The 17776-nt window shown below is 41.1% G+C and overlaps 1 protein-coding gene across 1 annotated transcript in view; it reads left to right on the top strand.

Annotated features, from left to right (window-relative positions):
* The window catches only part of obscna (obscurin, cytoskeletal calmodulin and titin-interacting RhoGEF a), a 55238-nt gene that overhangs the window by 14385 nt on the left and 23077 nt on the right, over positions 1-17776 (top strand). Inside the window, exons 23-46 of the mRNA XM_060881644.1 lie at positions 58-324; positions 770-1039; positions 1136-1414; positions 1589-1846; positions 2398-2664; positions 2750-2914; positions 3198-3365; positions 6474-6524; positions 6858-7124; positions 7218-7268; positions 7599-7649; positions 7955-8221; positions 8676-8942; positions 9038-9175; positions 9417-9683; positions 10359-11942; positions 14701-14810; positions 14896-15096; positions 15299-15393; positions 15468-15641; positions 16244-16403; positions 16510-16617; positions 16728-16892; positions 16974-17132. Of these exons, the coding sequence (XP_060737627.1) occupies positions 58-324; positions 770-1039; positions 1136-1414; positions 1589-1846; positions 2398-2664; positions 2750-2914; positions 3198-3365; positions 6474-6524; positions 6858-7124; positions 7218-7268; positions 7599-7649; positions 7955-8221; positions 8676-8942; positions 9038-9175; positions 9417-9683; positions 10359-11942; positions 14701-14810; positions 14896-15096; positions 15299-15393; positions 15468-15641; positions 16244-16403; positions 16510-16617; positions 16728-16892; positions 16974-17132 (5789 nt within the window). The remainder of the gene's footprint in view (positions 1-57; positions 325-769; positions 1040-1135; positions 1415-1588; positions 1847-2397; positions 2665-2749; positions 2915-3197; positions 3366-6473; positions 6525-6857; positions 7125-7217; positions 7269-7598; positions 7650-7954; positions 8222-8675; positions 8943-9037; positions 9176-9416; positions 9684-10358; positions 11943-14700; positions 14811-14895; positions 15097-15298; positions 15394-15467; positions 15642-16243; positions 16404-16509; positions 16618-16727; positions 16893-16973; positions 17133-17776) is intronic.

Here is a 17776-nt window from a genome sequence, read left to right as displayed (position 1 = left end):
TTTTCACTTGATCGAATCCTTCGCCTGCTCATATCGTCTACTCTTTTGGTCGTTTAGCTACTCCGGTTACATTCAGACAAAATCTAATGAACCAGGAGGCTCCAGAAGGAGGGATCATAGTCCTTCACTGTGAGATTTCTAAACCTGGGGCACCTGTGCAGTGGTGGAAAGATGAAGAGGAGCTTTGTAATGGATCAAAGTACAAGATGAAGCAAGACGGGTCAGTTGCTGAGTTACACATCCGCAACGTGCTTCCTATGGATGTTGGGGAGTATAGCTGTGTTGTCGGAGATCAAAAGACTACAGCTGAGGTTAACGTCAGGGGTAGGTCCATTGTAACAGGTTTCACCTCCTACATGAGAAGGTGTTAGGAATTATTTTATGAACACAAGTACATTTATTGCAATCATTTTCTCATCCATCAGTCACTACGCATGCCCAAACATACCTTCTGCATAATGTCGTAAATGTAATAAATTGTAAAAAATGATTATGTTGTGCTGCTTAAACACGTTCACATTTTCACATGAAGGCATCAGACCACCATTTTGGACCAGCGACATATATTTACTAATAAACAAACACAGGTCTGTAAGCGTTCCATTGTATTCCATTGTTAGAATTCTATTTGGCAGCATTCTTTATCTTTACTGACAAGGAAAGCAAAACATTTTATGTATAAAAAAATCCACAAATCACTTTTTTACATCCTAGAAAGAACCGAAATCGTGCATTTAACCCCATTTACATTCCTCTGTTTTGCGTACAGCTGCAGCCTCTGTGTTCTTTGAGAAAGAGCTACAGGACCAGGAGGCGATGGAGGGAAACTCTGCGGTGTTCAGTTGTTTGCTGTCAAGTCCTAATGCACCGGTGGCTTGGAAAAAAGACTCATTGCAGATCACACAAGGTGGTCGATTTACTGTACACCAAAAGGGCTCAACACAGGAGCTTGAGATCCGGAAACTCAGGTCTGAGGATGCTGGTGTGTACACGTGTAGCACAAGGGGCAAGACGACATCAGCACACCTTCGAGTGATTGGTACAGTAAATAGCAAATGCCTTATTAGCAGCAGTAGAAATATTTTTAGTACTGTATAATCATTTTTACTCTGTTAAAGGTTTTTCTATTTCTTAGATCGTGTGAGAATTGTGAGAGAGCTACAGGACCTGACAATCATCGCAGGAGAAGATGCTCATTTTGTGTGTGAGCTTTCACATAGCGACGTTACCGATGGAGTGTGGTGGCTCGACTCCACCGTTCTGCAGGCAAATGAAATGAACCAAATGATGTGTTGCGGCCGTGAGCATCACCTGACGCTTACCATGACAACACCTGAGGAGTCAGGTATTGTGGCCTTTGTGGTAGGAGATGAGTGGACTTCGGCTCGTCTACAGGTGAAAAGTAAACCCAAAGGTGAGAATAGAAGTGAAGGTCCTTCTCCTGCCTACAGACGAAACCCTGTATATGTGAAACCATGATATTTTTAAAGCTCAGTCCGATGCCAACATACTCTTTTACAAAAATTGTACTACTGTACTTGGTCATAATAGAATAATCTAATATTTTAATCTTCTTCTGTTTATATAGTATTGATAGAAGAAAAAATGAAAGACCTGGTGGTCTTGGAGGGCGAAACTGCCACGTTATCCTGTGTGACATCAGCTGACTGCACACCCATCACATGGAAAAAAAACAATGTCACACTTCTGGCAGGGGAAAAGTACGAACCCCGTAAAGAAGGGAAGCACAACATGCTTTTAATACATAGAGTAGAAAAAGATGATACTGGGGTTTATATGTGCGACACAGGAGACATGCAGAGTATGGCTGTTCTCACCGTCAGAGGTAATTCTGGGTGTGTTCTGGTGTATTTATTAGGCCATGGCTGTCAAACTCAAAATGACAACTATAATATATTTGTACAACCTGAAACGTGGGGGGTCACGGTGGCTTAGTGGTTAGCACGTTCGCCTCACACCTCCAGGGTTGGGGGTTCGACTCCCGCCTCCACCTTGTGTGTGTGGAGTTTGCATTTACTCTCCGTGCCTCGGGGGTTTCCTCCGGGTACTCCGGTTTCCTCCCCCGGTCCAAAGACATGTATTGTAGGTTGATTGACATCTCTGGAAAATTGTATGACATCTCTGGAAAATACAGCATCAAATGTGTGGCTTGACCCGAGTTGCATCATTAGACATTTTATCAGTAGCCGAGATAATTGCTCTAGTTTGTCCTTTATTATTTATTTATTTATTTATTAATATTTCAGTCCAATTGTTTTAATTTAGAACTCCCAGCCTCCAGGCCATAACATTGACATTCGTGTTCTAGAGGGTTACTAAAGAAACCATGTCCATGGAACATTAATGTTGAAATCAGACCCATATCCTGTGTCCTAGAATGTCCACTATTGTTCCGTGAGGAACTTCAAAGTCAGCAGGTGGAAGAGGGTGAAACCGCCTTTCTGCACTGTGAGCTCTCTAAGCCAGGGGTTTTGGTGCAATGGAAGAAGGGAGGTACTTTGATTAAACCAGGAAACAAGTATCAAATAAAGCAGGACGGCTGTGAGGTACGACTTCAAATCTCCGACCTGGTAGCTCAGGATAGCGGTGTCTACAGATGCTGTGTGGATAGCATTGAGACGAAAGCTAGTCTTAGTGTTAAAGGTATCCTTCATAATGAGAAAAGCATATTCAATAATAACAAATGTATTATATTAACATAGTCTAAATTAAAGGCACCTTTTTCTAGACCAACCTCTGTTCTTTCGTGAGAAACTCCAAAGTACGGAGGCCGAAGAGGGTGAAACCGCTTTCCTGTGCTGTGAACTCTCTAAGCCAGAAGTTCAAGTGCAGTGGAGGAAAGGAACCATGCTGCTGAGGCCAGGAATCAAATACGAGATGAAACAGAACAGTTGTGAGTTAGAGCTCCAGATAAATGACTTGAAATGTGAAGACAGTGGAGTCTACAAATGTTGTGTTGGTAGTCTAGAGACAAAGGCGAATATCCTAGTAAAAGGTAAAGAGCAAAAATCATTTTTATCTATTTAATATGTATATTTGGACATTAATTAAACGACCTTTTATTTAATACCCACCAGAAAGACCACTGTTCTTCTCTGAAGAGCTACAAAATCAGCAGGTAGAGGAGGGTGAAACTGCCTTCTTGTGCTGTGAACTTTCTAAACCTGGGGTTTCAGTGCAGTGGAAGAAAGGAACGGTGCTGCTTAGACCCGGAGACAAGTATGAATTAAACCAGGATGGTTGTAAATTGCAGCTTAAGATTCATGATGTGATGGGTCTGGACAGTGGAAATTACAAATGCTGTGCTGGTGGCTTGGTTACTACAGCGTCTGTTGCGGTAAAAGGTACGTCCAGTGTGTCGGCAATATCGTATGGAAACAAAGTAAAATCTTATATATCTGTAAAGTCATCCAGATCGATATCGTCAGATTTATGTACTGTTTCAGAACAACCCCTGTTTTTCCACGAGGAACTTCAAAATTTGGAATCAGCGCAGGGTGAGACTGCTTCCCTGTGCTGTAAAGTCTCTAAATCTGGAGTTTCAGTGCAGTGGAAAAAAGGAGCTGTAGTGTTGAAGCCTGGAAATAAGTATGAAATGAAACAGAATGATTGTGAATTTCAGCTTAAAATCCATGACTTAACAAATCACGACAGCGGCATCTACAAATGCTGTGCAGGCGGCATTGTGACTACGGCATGGCTTGAAGTGAAAGGTATGTGCGATACATTTTAGGACCATCGTGCTGGGTAGACGAGTCTGACAATAAAGACTGACAAATATTTACATTTACGGTTACGGAATTTGTCAGACGGCCTTGTCTACTCCTGCGTCTAGACAGCAAGTGCTGTGTGGGGTCTATTTAAAACTTTAAAATCCTAATGCTGGTACAAATAAACCACGGTCTAATACTGTCAAACTAAGGGGCTTTTTACACCTGGTCACGTCATGCGTTGTCTGTGATCCGATATCTATCCGATGGTAAAAAGACCAGGTCTAAATGCCCTCCGAAACGGTTTGGAGACGGATATAAATCCGATGGTACAAACCCCTTCAGGAGGTGGTCTGGGACGCGTTTCAGATGAAACTGGACAGGTGTAAATGAATGTGGTTGTTCAAGCCACATACATCAGCGCTATACTCCTCCCAAACGGAAGTACGTCACTCGCAGGTGACTCGCGAATCGTGCGTCGCGCCAGAAACAAATATGTTTTCCCCTCAGTGCTGGCTCCGATCTTTCACCAAGGCGTCTCGTTGGGTCTTAAAATGCACGCAAACAGTAAATGCTGTTTTTTTGTAGCTACCCCATACACCAAAGCGTGTACGATTTCAATTACCCCGGAAATGAGGTAAAATATATTTGCATTTTGGGCGGGAGTAGAAAGATCGGATCGATATCCGATTCGCCGAGACGATGTGGCCTAATGTAAATGGAACAGTTTTAACAAATCAGATAGCTATCGGATCAGAGACAACACATGAAGTGACCGGGTGAAAAAGGCCCTAAAACCCTCGGTTTTAAGTGATGAGTTAATACAAGATTGTAGCTACACTGATACTTAGTGCTTAATGAACTGATTAGTGTGGAGGCATGGCTTTAATCTTTCTTTGAAGTCAAGGGAAGTTTATTGCACCTCCTGGGTTCCAGGACAGTTTTGATGCAGTCTTCATTCTTTCTTGAGAAATCTGGTTATGCAACATCGGGAGATCTGGTCATGCAGCAGGTTGCTTACTCACCAAATATTAACCATTTATGTCAACCGGATAACCACTAGTTATGCAATCTGTTTATTCATCATGCTTGATATATGTCACAGAAACCTGTGTTAAGGTTCCCTTTAATTTAACCACTAAACAAATGACAACATCAACTGATGTATGTTGTTTTATGTAGAACAGCCACCATTTTTTCTTGAAGAACTCCAAAGTATGCAAGCGATGGAAGGAGAGACTGCCTCATTCATCTGTGAGCTCTCTAAACCTGGAGTTCCTGTGGTGTGGAGGAAAGGTGCGACCCGTCTGAGGCCGGGGGGTAAATATGAGATAAGGCAAAAGGGCTGCAAATTACAGCTTAAAGTACATAACTTAACACATCAAGACAGTGGTTTCTACAAGTGTTGTGCTGCTGACCTTGAAACCATGGCATCCCTTGAAGTGAAAGGTATATGGCATTTTGGCAAAATGGGGACTGTATGTCAGAATATGGGAATACTGAATAAAAGTTATAAAGTGTATTTGTAACCCTTGAATTCTTTATAGAAATACCGGTATTCTTTAATGAGGAATTACAAAATTTGGAGTTGGAAGAGGGTGGGACTGCTTTGCTATCTTGCAAGCTGTCCAAACCTGGGGTTGCAGTGCAGTGGAAGAAGGGATCAGTCCTGCTTAGACCATGTGAAAAGTATAACTTGACGGTGAACGGATGTGACCTACAACTTCAAATTCATGATCTGACATGTGAGGACAGTGGCACTTATAGATGTTCTGCTGATAACACAGAGACCACAGCAGTTGTTCTCGTAAAAGGTATTTTTAATAATTTCCATTAAACTTGTTACCTTCTCCACACGTGTTAAAGGTGAGGTCTCTGATGTTTGAAAGCCAATGTTGACATGTGAAATCACCAAAACAAACACGCCCCTAATCCAAATGGGTCCCACCCCTGTATCGATAGCTCCGCCCACACATACATACGTAACCCAGGCAACTAATGGAAAGAAATGTGTCTTTATCATAGCTGAAGGGAAGAACAATACGATTGTAGATAAACAAACAAGCAAAAATGACACACAAGCATAATCATGTAAAGGACAAAGACATATATTAGTTCTGTGTAACAAAACAAAACCAACGTTACTCACCTATCGAGAAGGAAAAAAGCGCCTCGGCGTCTTAAGTAAAGTTGGTCACATATTCACAGATTGGAGTTTCCCGAGTCAATAACTCCTGAGCTAAACACTGTTACTACACAAAACACGGTTGTAGCTGCGTCTCTACATTACTACGATAGAAAAGAGGTGTTATTTGTGTAGTAACAGCGTTTAGCTCAGGAGTTATTGACTCAGGAAACTCCAATCTGTGAATATGTGACCAACTTCCTGCTCCTTCAGTTCTCTCCAGCGCTGGAAAGCTGATCCTATATTAACATGTCCTACTTCTTACCTTATCGTAAGTCTTTCTTCTCTTTCTTTCTTTGTTTTTATCCTCCATGTCAATGTTAAAACCGCTTTCTGCTAATGTCACACATGCGCACTGAACACTTTCTCCGCCCATATTGACAAGACACGCCCCTTTCTGCTCATTGGCTACACGTTTGTTTTGATTTTTGTTTAATTTTCGTCCCGACTCAGTTTTCTGAAACATTTCTCAAAAATCGGAGACCCTGCCTTTAATCTGACAGAAACTGAGATGTGTTACACAACTTTTTAACAGCATTTAAATCTGTCATTTTCAGAACAACCACTGTTCTTCTATAAGGAGCTCAAAAATCAAGAAGCAGAAGAAGGTGAAACCAGCTTGTTGTGCTGTGAGCTCTCAAAACCCAGGGTTTCTGTGCAGTGGAAAAAGGAATCTATGCTTCTGAAGCCTGGAGAAAAGTATGAAATAAAGCAGGATGGATGCAAACTGCAGCTTAAGATTCATGATCTAAAAAGTTCTGATTGTGGCTCCTACAAATGTTGTGCTGGTTGTCTGGTCACGACAGCATCTCTTTTAGTGAAAGGTATGTGTGAAATATGGTTGACTAAAGATTAGGCTATAGACTGAAAAATAAGTCTAGATGAAAATAAGTCATTATGAAAAAAAAAGTTCTGACCACTATTTTCTTCATTCGCTTCAGAAAAACAATTGTTCTTCTGCAAGGAGCTTCAAAATCTGGAGGTAGAAGAAGGTAAAACTGCCTTGTTGTGCTGTGAGATTTCAAAACCGGGGATTTCTGTGGTGTGGAAGAAAGGAGTTCTTCTTCTGAAACCTGGTGTAAAGTATGAAATGAAGCAGGATGGATGCAAACTGCAGCTTATGATCCATGATCTAAAGAGTTCTGATAGTGACTCCTACAAATGTTGTGCTGGTGGTCTGGTTACTACTGCGTCTATTGTGGTGAAAGGTATGTCATTGGTTGTGACCAACATTACAACTACGATTGACGAAAGATCATCACTGTGGAAAAAACTGATCAAAATGTTCTTATTCTCTTCAGAAGAACCTTTGTTCTTCTGCAAGGAGCTTCAAAATCTGGAGGTAGAAGAAGGTAAAACTGCCTTTTTCTGTTGTGAGCTTTCAAAACCTGGAATTTCTGTTGTGTGGAAGAAAGGAGGTCTTCTTCTGAAATCCGGAGAGAAGTATGAATTGAAGCAGGATGGATGCAAAAAGCAGCTTATGATTCACAAACTAAAAAGTTCTGATAGCGGCTCCTACAAATGTTGTGCTGGAAGTGTGATCAGTACTGCATCCATTGTAGTGAAAGGTGTGTGCGTTTTGGTGCCATAATTGTTATGCGCAATGTATGAACGTGCATTTACCCTTGTTTTATTTACACTTGCAAAAGAAAATTGACTAGCATATTCTTTGTTCTCTCCAGAAAAACCTTTGTTCTTCTGCAAGGAGTTACAAAATCTGGAGGTAGAAGAAGGTAAAACTTCCTTGTTGTGCTGTGAGCTTTCAAAACCTGGAGTTGCAGTGCAATGGAAGAAAGGAGGACTTCTTCTGAAGCCTGGAGAGAAGTATGAGATGAAGCAAAATGGATGTGAAGTGCAGCTTAGGATTCATGATCTAAGATCTTCAGATAACGGCTCCTACAAATGTTGTGCTGGCACAATGAGCACGACTGCCTCAATTGTTGTAAAAGGCATGTAGTGGTCGATAAAGTTGGAACAGTTTTATGAACTCCGTCTTAGTGAGAATGGAACTGACCACCATTTTATTTGTTCTCTGCAGAAAAACCTTTGTTCTTCTGCAAGGATCTCCAAAATCTGGAGGTAGAAGAAGGTAAAACTTCCTTTTTGTGCTGTGAGCTTTCAAAACCTGGAGTTGCAGTGCAATGGAAGAAAGGAGGACTTCCTCTGAAGCCTGGAGAGAAGTATGAGATGAATCAGGAGGGATGCAAACTACAGCTTAAGATCCATGATCTAAAGAGTTCTGATAGTGGTGCCTACAAATGTTGTGCTGGTGGTCTGTTCACGACAGCATCGATTGCAGTGAAAGGTATGTTGCTGAAGAGCAAGAACATACATTTGACAAAGGTTTTATTATCACTGTCATTGGGAGAGAAATTTGAGCACGATGCTTTTTGTTTCTTCTAGAAAAACCTTTGCTTTTCTGTAAGGAACTTCAAAATCTTGAGGTAGAAGAGGGTACAATTGCCTTACTGCACTGTGAGCTCTCAAAATCTGGAGTTGCAGTGCAATGGAAGAAAGGAGGACTTCTTCTGAAGCCTGGAGAGAAGTATGAGATGAAACAAAATGGATGTGAAGTGCAGCTTAGGATTCATGATCTAAGATCGTCAGATAACGGCTCCTACAAATGTTGTGCTGGCACAATGAGCACGACTGCCTCAATTGTTGTAAAAGGCACGTAGTGGTCGATAAAGTTGGAACAGTTTTATGAACTCCGTCTTAGTGAGAATGGAACTGACCACCATTTTATTTGTTCTCTCCAGAAAAACCTTTGTTCTTCTGCGAGGATCTCCAAAATCTGGAGGTAGAAGAAGGTAAAACTGCCTTGTTGTGCTGTGAGCTTTCAAAACCGGGAATTTCTGTGGTGTGGAAGAAAGGAGTTCTTCTTCTGAAACCTGGAGAGAAGTATGGAATGAAGCAAGATGGATGCAAACTGCAGCTTATGATCCATGATCTGAGGAGTTCTGATAGTGACTCCTACAAATGTTGTGCTGGTGGTCTGGTTACTACTGCGTCTATTGTGGTGAAAGGTATGTCATAGGTTGTGACCAACCCTACAAATATAACTGAAAAAAGAGCATCACCTTGGATAAAAATTGATCAAAATTTTCTTCATCCAATTCAGAAAAACCTCTGTTCTTCTGCAAAGAGCTTCAAAATCCTGATGTAGAAGAAGGTAAAACTGCCGAGCTGTACTGTGAACTCTCTAAACCTGGAATCTCTGTGCAATGGAACAAGGAAACAATGCTGCTTAGACCAGGGAGTAAGTACGAAATGAAGCAAGATGGCTGTAAACATCATCTTAAGATATATGGCTTGAAGAATCAAGATACTGGGAGCTACAAATGTTGTGCTGGTGGTTTAGTTACAACGGCGTCTATCACAGTCAAAGGTCTGTCCTTTATTAGAGCACTTGCAATTTGTTAAAGCAAGAAATTAAAACAAGAACCAAGGGATGAGATTTGTGAGAAGGAACTGACAGATATGTTCTTTTCATGTTCCAGAACATCCGATATTTTTCTTTAAGGACCTTGAAAGTCAAGAAGTAGAAGAAGGCAGTAATGTGATCCTGTGCTGTGAGCTCTCTAAACCTGGAGCTACAGTGCAATGGAAGAAGGACACGGTTCTGCTAAACCCTGGAAATAAGTATGAGATGAAGCAAAATGGCTGTGAAGTAAAGCTTAATATTTATAACTTGAACAGTGAAGATTGTGGTGTTTACAAGTGCTGTGCTAGTAAAGTGGAGACCACTGCTACTGTTGGTGTAAAAGGTCAGTTTTCTTTATTAAGCCCCTTCTGTTCTGCACTGTTACACTTTTCATGGCTCCATTTTCACAAATAACTTGCATGTAAGTCACATTATTTATTATTAGTTTGCGCTCTGCTGAAATCCTTCCAGATTGCTGTAATTTTTGTAATAACATATTTGTTATGTACTAGTAAGGAGGGGGCATGGTGGCTTAGTGGTTTGCATGTTCGCCTCACACCTCCAGGGTTGGGGGTTCGATTCCCACCTCCACCTTGTGTGTGTGGAGTTTGCATGTTCTCCCCGTGCCTCGGGGGTTTCCTCCGGGTACTCCGGTTTCCTCCCCCGGTCCAAAGACATGCATGGTAGGTTGATTGGCATCTCTGGAAAATTGTCCGTAGTGTGTGATTGTGTGAGTGAATGAGTGTGTGTGTGTGCCCTGTGATGGGTTGGCACTCCGTCCAGGGTGTATCCTGCCTTGATGCCCGATGACGCCTGAGATAGGCACAGGCTCCCCGTGACCCGAGGTAGTTCGGATAAGCGGTAGAAGATGAATGAATGAGTACTAGCAAATGAGCACAGTAAAGGAATGATATCTATACCTGTGCTGTATTGATGCATCCTAGCAAACTAATAAAGAAACATTTTCTTGACATCTTGATAATTGTATACTTTTATTCTTCCTATAACCGCTATTCAGCATTTCCAGCCAAACCCAAGGACATCCCTCAGGTACCTCCACGCACAAAAGGCAAGAGATCCCAGCAAAGTCCTCTGCTATATGCACAAAGCAATATTGTCGATTCAAAATCATCACCTATAAGGCAGAAGTCTTTTAATAGTATGCAAGCTCAATGGCGGGATGATCTTTTAGACCATAGTGAAAAGAGAACAGACGAGCAAGTCTCTGAGAAAACATTAATGGAGGAAATGGTGAACGAAAATGAAAGATTCTCTGTAAAGGACGAGGTGATGGTGGATATAAAAAAGTCCACTCCTTCTCCTGACCGTTGTGTTACTGCAGTGCAGAGTAAAAGTGCAGAGAAGATTGCAGTTCCAACATCTGCTAGCAAGCAAAATCAGGATAATATGAAACATGTACCAGTGTGCGGCGATACCAATGAACACAAGAGTGAGACTCAAGGCAAAATTGTGCTACTATCTACACCTCTCCACAAGGAAAAGCTTGTTCTTCAAGGGCAAGACGTTCTGGAGCCAAAGACACAGGTTTTGGTCATGGAGCTATTTGAAGAACCAAACTTCCCAATTTCCTCAGATACTGAGAGTCAGTCCCTGGATCTCAGAGCTAAAATAACCAAAGAGAAACACACCACAAAGGAAACATCAGTAAGGGCAGAAATAATAGAAAAGAAACCACATGTGCATAGTGAAACATCTGGAGATCCTGAAAAGATTAAATCCTTGAGGGACGTGAAGGAGCATCTTACAGAGAAAGCATTAAGTCATCATATTATGGATCAGGAATACAAAAAGCAACATGTCAGTACAGGAAAAACAACAGAACTTCACATTAAACCAGCACATGTTGTAGACATGGGTTTTACAGACCAGACAAATATGAAGCAAAGGGAAGAAACCCCAGAACATTCAACAATCCAATCTCATGGAAAGGTAGCAGCCCAAACCCGGAGAGAGGGTCTGGTTGGTGGTGCTGTCAAAATTAAACCTTGGGAGAAGATCACCAAAGCTTGTGAAGTTGCAGAGCTGACAAAGGACACAAAACCACTAGAACAGCATGCTCAAGAACCCTCTGGTTTAGACATAAGTCATGAGGATGAGACCGAGATGCTAGATGCAGCTGTCAAGATCCAAGCTGCTTTCAAGGGCTACAAGGCTCGAAAGGACATGCGGCCTCATTTCAAGGCAGTGTTCAAGACCCAGAATGTGGAGCCGTCTAATGCATTTTGTTTGGAGTGTATTGTCGATGGTAAACCCAGCATAGTACGGTGGCTGAAGGATGGTGTTGAGATACAATCTGGGAAGTGCCACAACATCAGCCACCATGATGATGGTAGGTGCTTGTTGGTTGTAGCTAATGCTAGTTACAACGATGCAGGGATCTACACTTGTGAAGTCGCCAACAAGTTTGGAACTATTAGTTACAACGGGAATGTGACGGTCAGTCATCCAAAGAAAACAGCAACAGAACCAACTCCTGGAAAAGAAGTCGGGCAGATGTCTAATAAGGAAGAGGACACGCTTAAGCTCATCTACGATCTGCCTACAGATGACACCTACAGAAAAATTCAGGAGAAAAGGAAAAGTCTCATTTCAGTTAGTCCTTGTAAGTTTCTTTAAATAGTTGTTTCAAACCTACGTGTTTTGCAGGACTTGTCTAATGTCCATGTAAAATATCTAAACAAAATGACTAAACTTTATACAGGCTAACAAACAAGATATATACAAATTAACAAATCATTGGTTGTTATTACCAAAATTGTGGGTTTTTTCCATTGTCCTCTTCTGTATGGTGTCCTGTGTGGTCATTTGCTGTCTAAAATTTACCCATCATGTGTCGATGCTAAAAGTGGAGTAGGAGCTAAGGCTGTACACATATGGCTGCGTCATCTAGCTAGTTAGCTGGTTAGCGTTCTTGTTTGGTGACTGAATACATTATACAGCTGAGTATTCACTGAGTTATGACATACAGCTGAAGTGGATCTCTTGTATTAAATGCAGTATGTTGATGACTTATATTCTCACATTTAAGTAACTCATATATGTTTAGACAAAGTTCAAACCCCAGCACTACCAAGCTGCCAATGCTGGGCCCCTGAGCAAGGCCCTTAGCAGTGTCTGCTCCAGGGATGCTGCATCATAGCTGATGCTGTACACTGGCCCTAACTTTTAAAGCTGGTATATGCAAAGATAGATAGCAAGGTTAGGTATTTTACTGTTAATTTACTGTTTAGTTTTTAAGACACTAAGCTGCTGCTGGACCCTTAAACAAGGCCTATAATACACAACTGCTGCATTGTATGAATGAGATAAAATAAGTCGCTATGGCTAAGGGTGTGTGTCAGATGACACAAGTGTACATTTTGCTGTGCTGTAATATACGTGCGGTATCCAGATAGTTTCTGGCATCAGGGAACACACAACATCTGAACAATTATTTCTTCATTTTAATTTGTATATCAACTGATGACGATAAATCTAATGACAATTAAGCTTGATTTAAATTCAGTTGAAATTGTCTTGGGGTAGCCTTTAAAAATAAATAAATAAATAAATAAATAAATAATGGGGGCACGGTGGCTTAGTGGTTAGCACGTTGACCTCACACCTCCAGGGTTGGGGGTTCGATTCCCGCCTCCGCCTTGTGTGTGTGGAGTTTGCATGTTCTCCCTGTGCCTCGGGGGTTTCCTCCGGGTACTATGGTTTCCTCCCCCGGTCCAAAGACATGCATGGTAGGTTGATTGGCATCTCTGGAAAAATTGTCCGTAGTGTGTGATTGTGTGAGTGAATGAGAGTGTGTGTGTGTGCCCTGTGATGGGTTGGCACTCCGTCCAGGGTGTATCCTGCCTTGATGCCCGATGACGCCTGAGATAGGCACAGGCTCCCCGTGACCCAAGGTAGTTCGGATAAGCGGTAGAAGATGAATGAATGAATAAATAAATAATAATTTGTGCTGTGTTTTGTAGCATCCTGTCCTTCAGATTATGACACTGCTCCTGATGTGGATACAGGCTACTTATCCAAGTAAGAAGACCAAAAATGATTACGCATAAAATTCATTTTATAACCAAAATTATAAAAAAAAATTTTTTACAGAGCAAAAGAAGTGGAAAAGACAAAATCCAAAATGAAGCTGTCGAAAAGTTTAGAAGAGGAAAATAATATCAGCCCTCAACCACAACATATCAGTGGACTAAAAGTAAAAGGTCAGTCTCTACTTTCGTTCTCTATCGTAAAACTATTTAAAGTGGTATTAAAGAACGAAAGCTAATCGTCTGCTCGCACTAGTCCATGTCACTTGTACTGTACTGTATTAGGTACGTACATTCCCCAGAAGCACCAATGATCTCTGCTTCTTCATTCCAAGCTTTGCTGTTCTTCATAATGTCTGTATACAAGATAAGATGACTCTCATTTCTCAGCTTTTCTTTCATCATTGCTTATCGAAAAGGAAATGCAAACTAATTGCTGGTAGGAACTAAATTTGTGAATTGGGAACTACAGAAGATGTCATTCTAGGATTGGTCTGTGTTTGAGTTTATTACTTTACAGGGTCATACATAATAGAGTAAACCTCAGTTCATGCTGTCTCTAAATTTGTGGCTGTATCCTGCATGTAGGGAGTAAATGAATGGACACCTGGCACTGTATCACCCTCCAGTGTAAACATAGGGTTAAAGGTGGGGTGAGCGATGTTTGAGAAATGCTTCAAAATACCGAGTCGGGCCGACAAACAAAACAAACGTGTAGCCAATGAGCAGAAAGGGGCGTGTCTTGTCAATATACTGCGGAGAGAGTGTTCAGTGCGCATGTGTGACATTAGCAGAAAGCGATTAAAACATTGACATGGCGGATAAAAACAAAAAGCGAAAAAAAGGCTTACGATAAGGCAAGAAGCAGCAGGACCCGTGTTAATATAGAACTGAACGTCTTCCGCGTGAAACGGAGCTAAACCTTTCACAGTACAACACACAGTACTACACAAACACATTTGTATTACCATAGTATTACTCATTGAGTTCATTTATTGATAAAAATATCCCCTCGGCCAACCGCCCCAGCAGGATCCGCCATAATAGTTGTCTGGGTTACGTATGTATGTGTGGGGCGGAGCTATCAAAACAGGGGTGACACCCATTTGGGTTAGGGGTGTGTTAGTTCAGGTGATTTCAAATGTCAACATTGACTTTCAAACATCGTGCACCGCACCTTTAAGATTATAGTTTTTATTTGAAAAAAATTATAAGTACAACTTTGTTTCATTTCGCATTTACTTCCTATATCTTTGTGAAAACTTTCCTCTCGACTGACTAAATACAAATCAATCAATTTTTGTTTTACAGAATTAAAGCCAGTGAGTAAAACTCCATCTCCTAAATATCCTCAAAGCCTCAAGACCTTATCCAATGTAGAGTCACTCTCAGAGTCAGAAGAGGATGATGAAAGAGAGGAGGTAATATCATAGCGTTCTATTGTTCTTCTTCAAGTTCTATGAGATTTTTTTCTTGTCGTTGTTTGACGTGGTATTTCTTCTGCAGACATTTGATATCTATGTGGCCACAGTGGACTGTCACCCAATCGGAGGCAATAAAGAGACATTTATTCTTAAGGAAGGCCAGTTTGTGGAGGTCCAGGATTCTGTGCATCCTGTGAAATGGCTTATCCGTACTAAGCCAAGCAAAAACACTCCGTCCCGGCAAGGATGGTTATCCCCAGCGTACCTCGAGAAAAAGACAAAGGTTAGTATTGTTGTGGTGTAATGAGATAAGCCAAATGCTCAAAAAGTCCAAGTTCATTGTGTCCAACACTGCTTAACTAGCCAGCTTGCTATTACCTGTATTTGAATTTCAAATAAGTAAAATACAAATCTTCCAAATCTGTATTTAAATACAATAAGAAATCACATTTATTGAGATATTTTCTGTCCTTGTCTTTTTTAAGGAACTACTTTCTATGGTGCAAGAAACCGAAACAAAAGATGCTTCCAAAAAAGGAAGAAAAACTCCATCTGAAGAAGAATATAAAGAGACATCAAGGCAAGCAATCGCATGCAAGTTTGTAGAACGTTTATGAAAACTTAAATAACTCTTTTAATGTGTTTACTTTTCAGTCGGTTGATCGAAGGTCTGCTCGATGGAGAAATTGCATTTGTGAGAGAAATGAATTTCTTTGTGGAGCATCATTTACATCACGTAGAGACAAGCTCAAAGGTTCCTCTCACTATCCAGAGCCAGAAAGAGTACATATTATGCAACATAAAGGACATCGCAAGTTTCCATGAATGGTAAAGTAAAGCAAAAAAACATTTTATTGGAACATTTTATTGTGCAGTAGATTTGTTAGTACCACAGTACTGTTGGTCAAAAGGTAATGATCAGAGGTGGGAGTAAGTCACACATGTGCAAATCACAAGTCATGAATGTCGAGTCAAAGTCAAGTCGAGTCTTTTTTTAATATTTGGTCTCAAGTCTCGATTTTGTGACTTTAGTCTGACTCGAGTCAAGTCATATGACTCGACTCCCCCATCTCTGTAACAGCAGCTCTGACAGTAGTGCAGCTGCAAATCCCAGATTTACTCTATATTAATATGTCATTGTTTCTATAGTAACAGCTCATTAACAAAGGGACTTGTATGGAGTCGGATCCACATAAACAGATTAAAAAAGTGTTGTTACTGTATCCGAGGACACATTTTTGTAGCATTGGAAACTTGCTGTGGCATAAGTGGAAAAAACATTGCTGTTTTAGGCAAACAACAAACTTCATGGTGGTATCTGTGACCATGCTTGTTGTTTGTTTTCCTATAACACCACACATTGTTTTATTCCTTGCTTTATATCATTATTTATTTTTTTGTGGTCATCTCTGCATATTTCCATCTTGCAGTTGTATCTTACCAAAGCTAAGCCAGTGCACCACAGATGACGATGTGGCTCAGTGTTTTGTAAATTATGCCCCAGACTTTGAGATGTATCTTCAGTACATCACAGGCCAGTCTCAAGCTCAGGCCTGCATCTCAGACAAAAACACTCAACAGTTCTTTAAGGTAAGCGTATACTGTTCAGTGCTGGTAGTTTGGCTGTTTTAGATTATAGCAGCTTGCAAATGTAGTCACAATTGCAAAGTAACTGTAACACTTACATCTTTCACAGCAATATGCCAATGCTGCTTTTGCACATCTGGATACTCAGGTCTTTAGTATCAGCACATATTTGGAGAGTCCTTTGGAGAGGCTTCAAATGTACAAAAGCCTGTTCAAGGTAGTGTTGTGAACTTGAAAAAAATGATAATAATTATTATAAAATAATATCAAAAAAAATTTTTAAACTACCATAACAAAGCAAGTTCTGGTTTTATTGTTTATTTGCAGGAGTTGATAAGGAACAAAGCAAAGAGTGGTCAGAGCTGTTGCCTACTCGAAGATGCCTTCTCCATGGTGTCCAGCTTGCCTTGGCGTGCTGAGAACATACAGCATGTGTCCCTGATTGAAAACTATCCAGCACCTCTTAAAGGGCTTGGAGAACCAGTCCGGCAGGTGAATCATCGGACTTAATCAATACAACAGCTGATTGCGCTAAACTCACATTCTTTATCTCTTGGTTGTTTTCCATTCCAGGGTTCCTTTGCTGTATGGGAGGAAGCACCCGGGACTAAAGTTTCACTCAGAGGTCATCGTCGCCATGTCTTCCTTTTCAAAGATTGTATTGTCTTCTGCAAAACAAAAAGAGACCTGAGCACTCAGACCATATTGTATGTCTTCAGAAACAAAATGAAGGTCATTTTACACAAAAAATACACGCAAATCACACACAATTAGATCATTTAATTTTACACACTTCACGTGTTGTCTCTGATCCGATAGCTATCTGATTTGTATGCGGTGTGTGCGGTTTTCAGAACGCGATCAAAAAGAAGACGAAAAAACTCATTACGACGGTTATGTTACAAAAAACAGCGTTTACTGTTTGCTGCATTTTCGCTGGAGGCAGCAGCGCGTTTTAAGACCCGACGAGACGCCTGGGTGAAAGATCACCTGCGAGTGACGTACTTCCGTTTGGGAGGAGTATAGCGCTGACGTATGTGGCTTGAACAACCACATTCATTTACACCTGTCCAGTTTCATCTGAAACGCGTCCCAGACCACCTCCTGAAGGGGTTTGTACCATCGGATTTTATATCCGTCTCCAAAACGTTTCGGAGGACATTTAGACCTGGTGTTTTTACCATCGGATAGCTATCGGGTCACAGAAAACGCGTGAAGTGACCAGGTGTAAAAAGCCCCTTGGTAAAAGATGGATGGTGGGCAAAATGATCAGTGGCTAGTGTTGCTGCCCACAGCTCCAGGGTCCAGAGTTAAATCATGAAAAGAATCTGGAGTTCACAAGTTTGTCTTTGGACCACAAGATTCCTGATCATTTT

This window comes from Tachysurus vachellii, chromosome 11, assembly GCF_030014155.1.
Source record: "Tachysurus vachellii isolate PV-2020 chromosome 11, HZAU_Pvac_v1, whole genome shotgun sequence".
Taxonomy (NCBI): domain Eukaryota; kingdom Metazoa; phylum Chordata; class Actinopteri; order Siluriformes; family Bagridae; genus Tachysurus; species Tachysurus vachellii.
The sequence above is the reverse complement of the archived record's forward strand: the minus strand, read 5'-3'. Positions and strand labels throughout refer to the sequence as shown.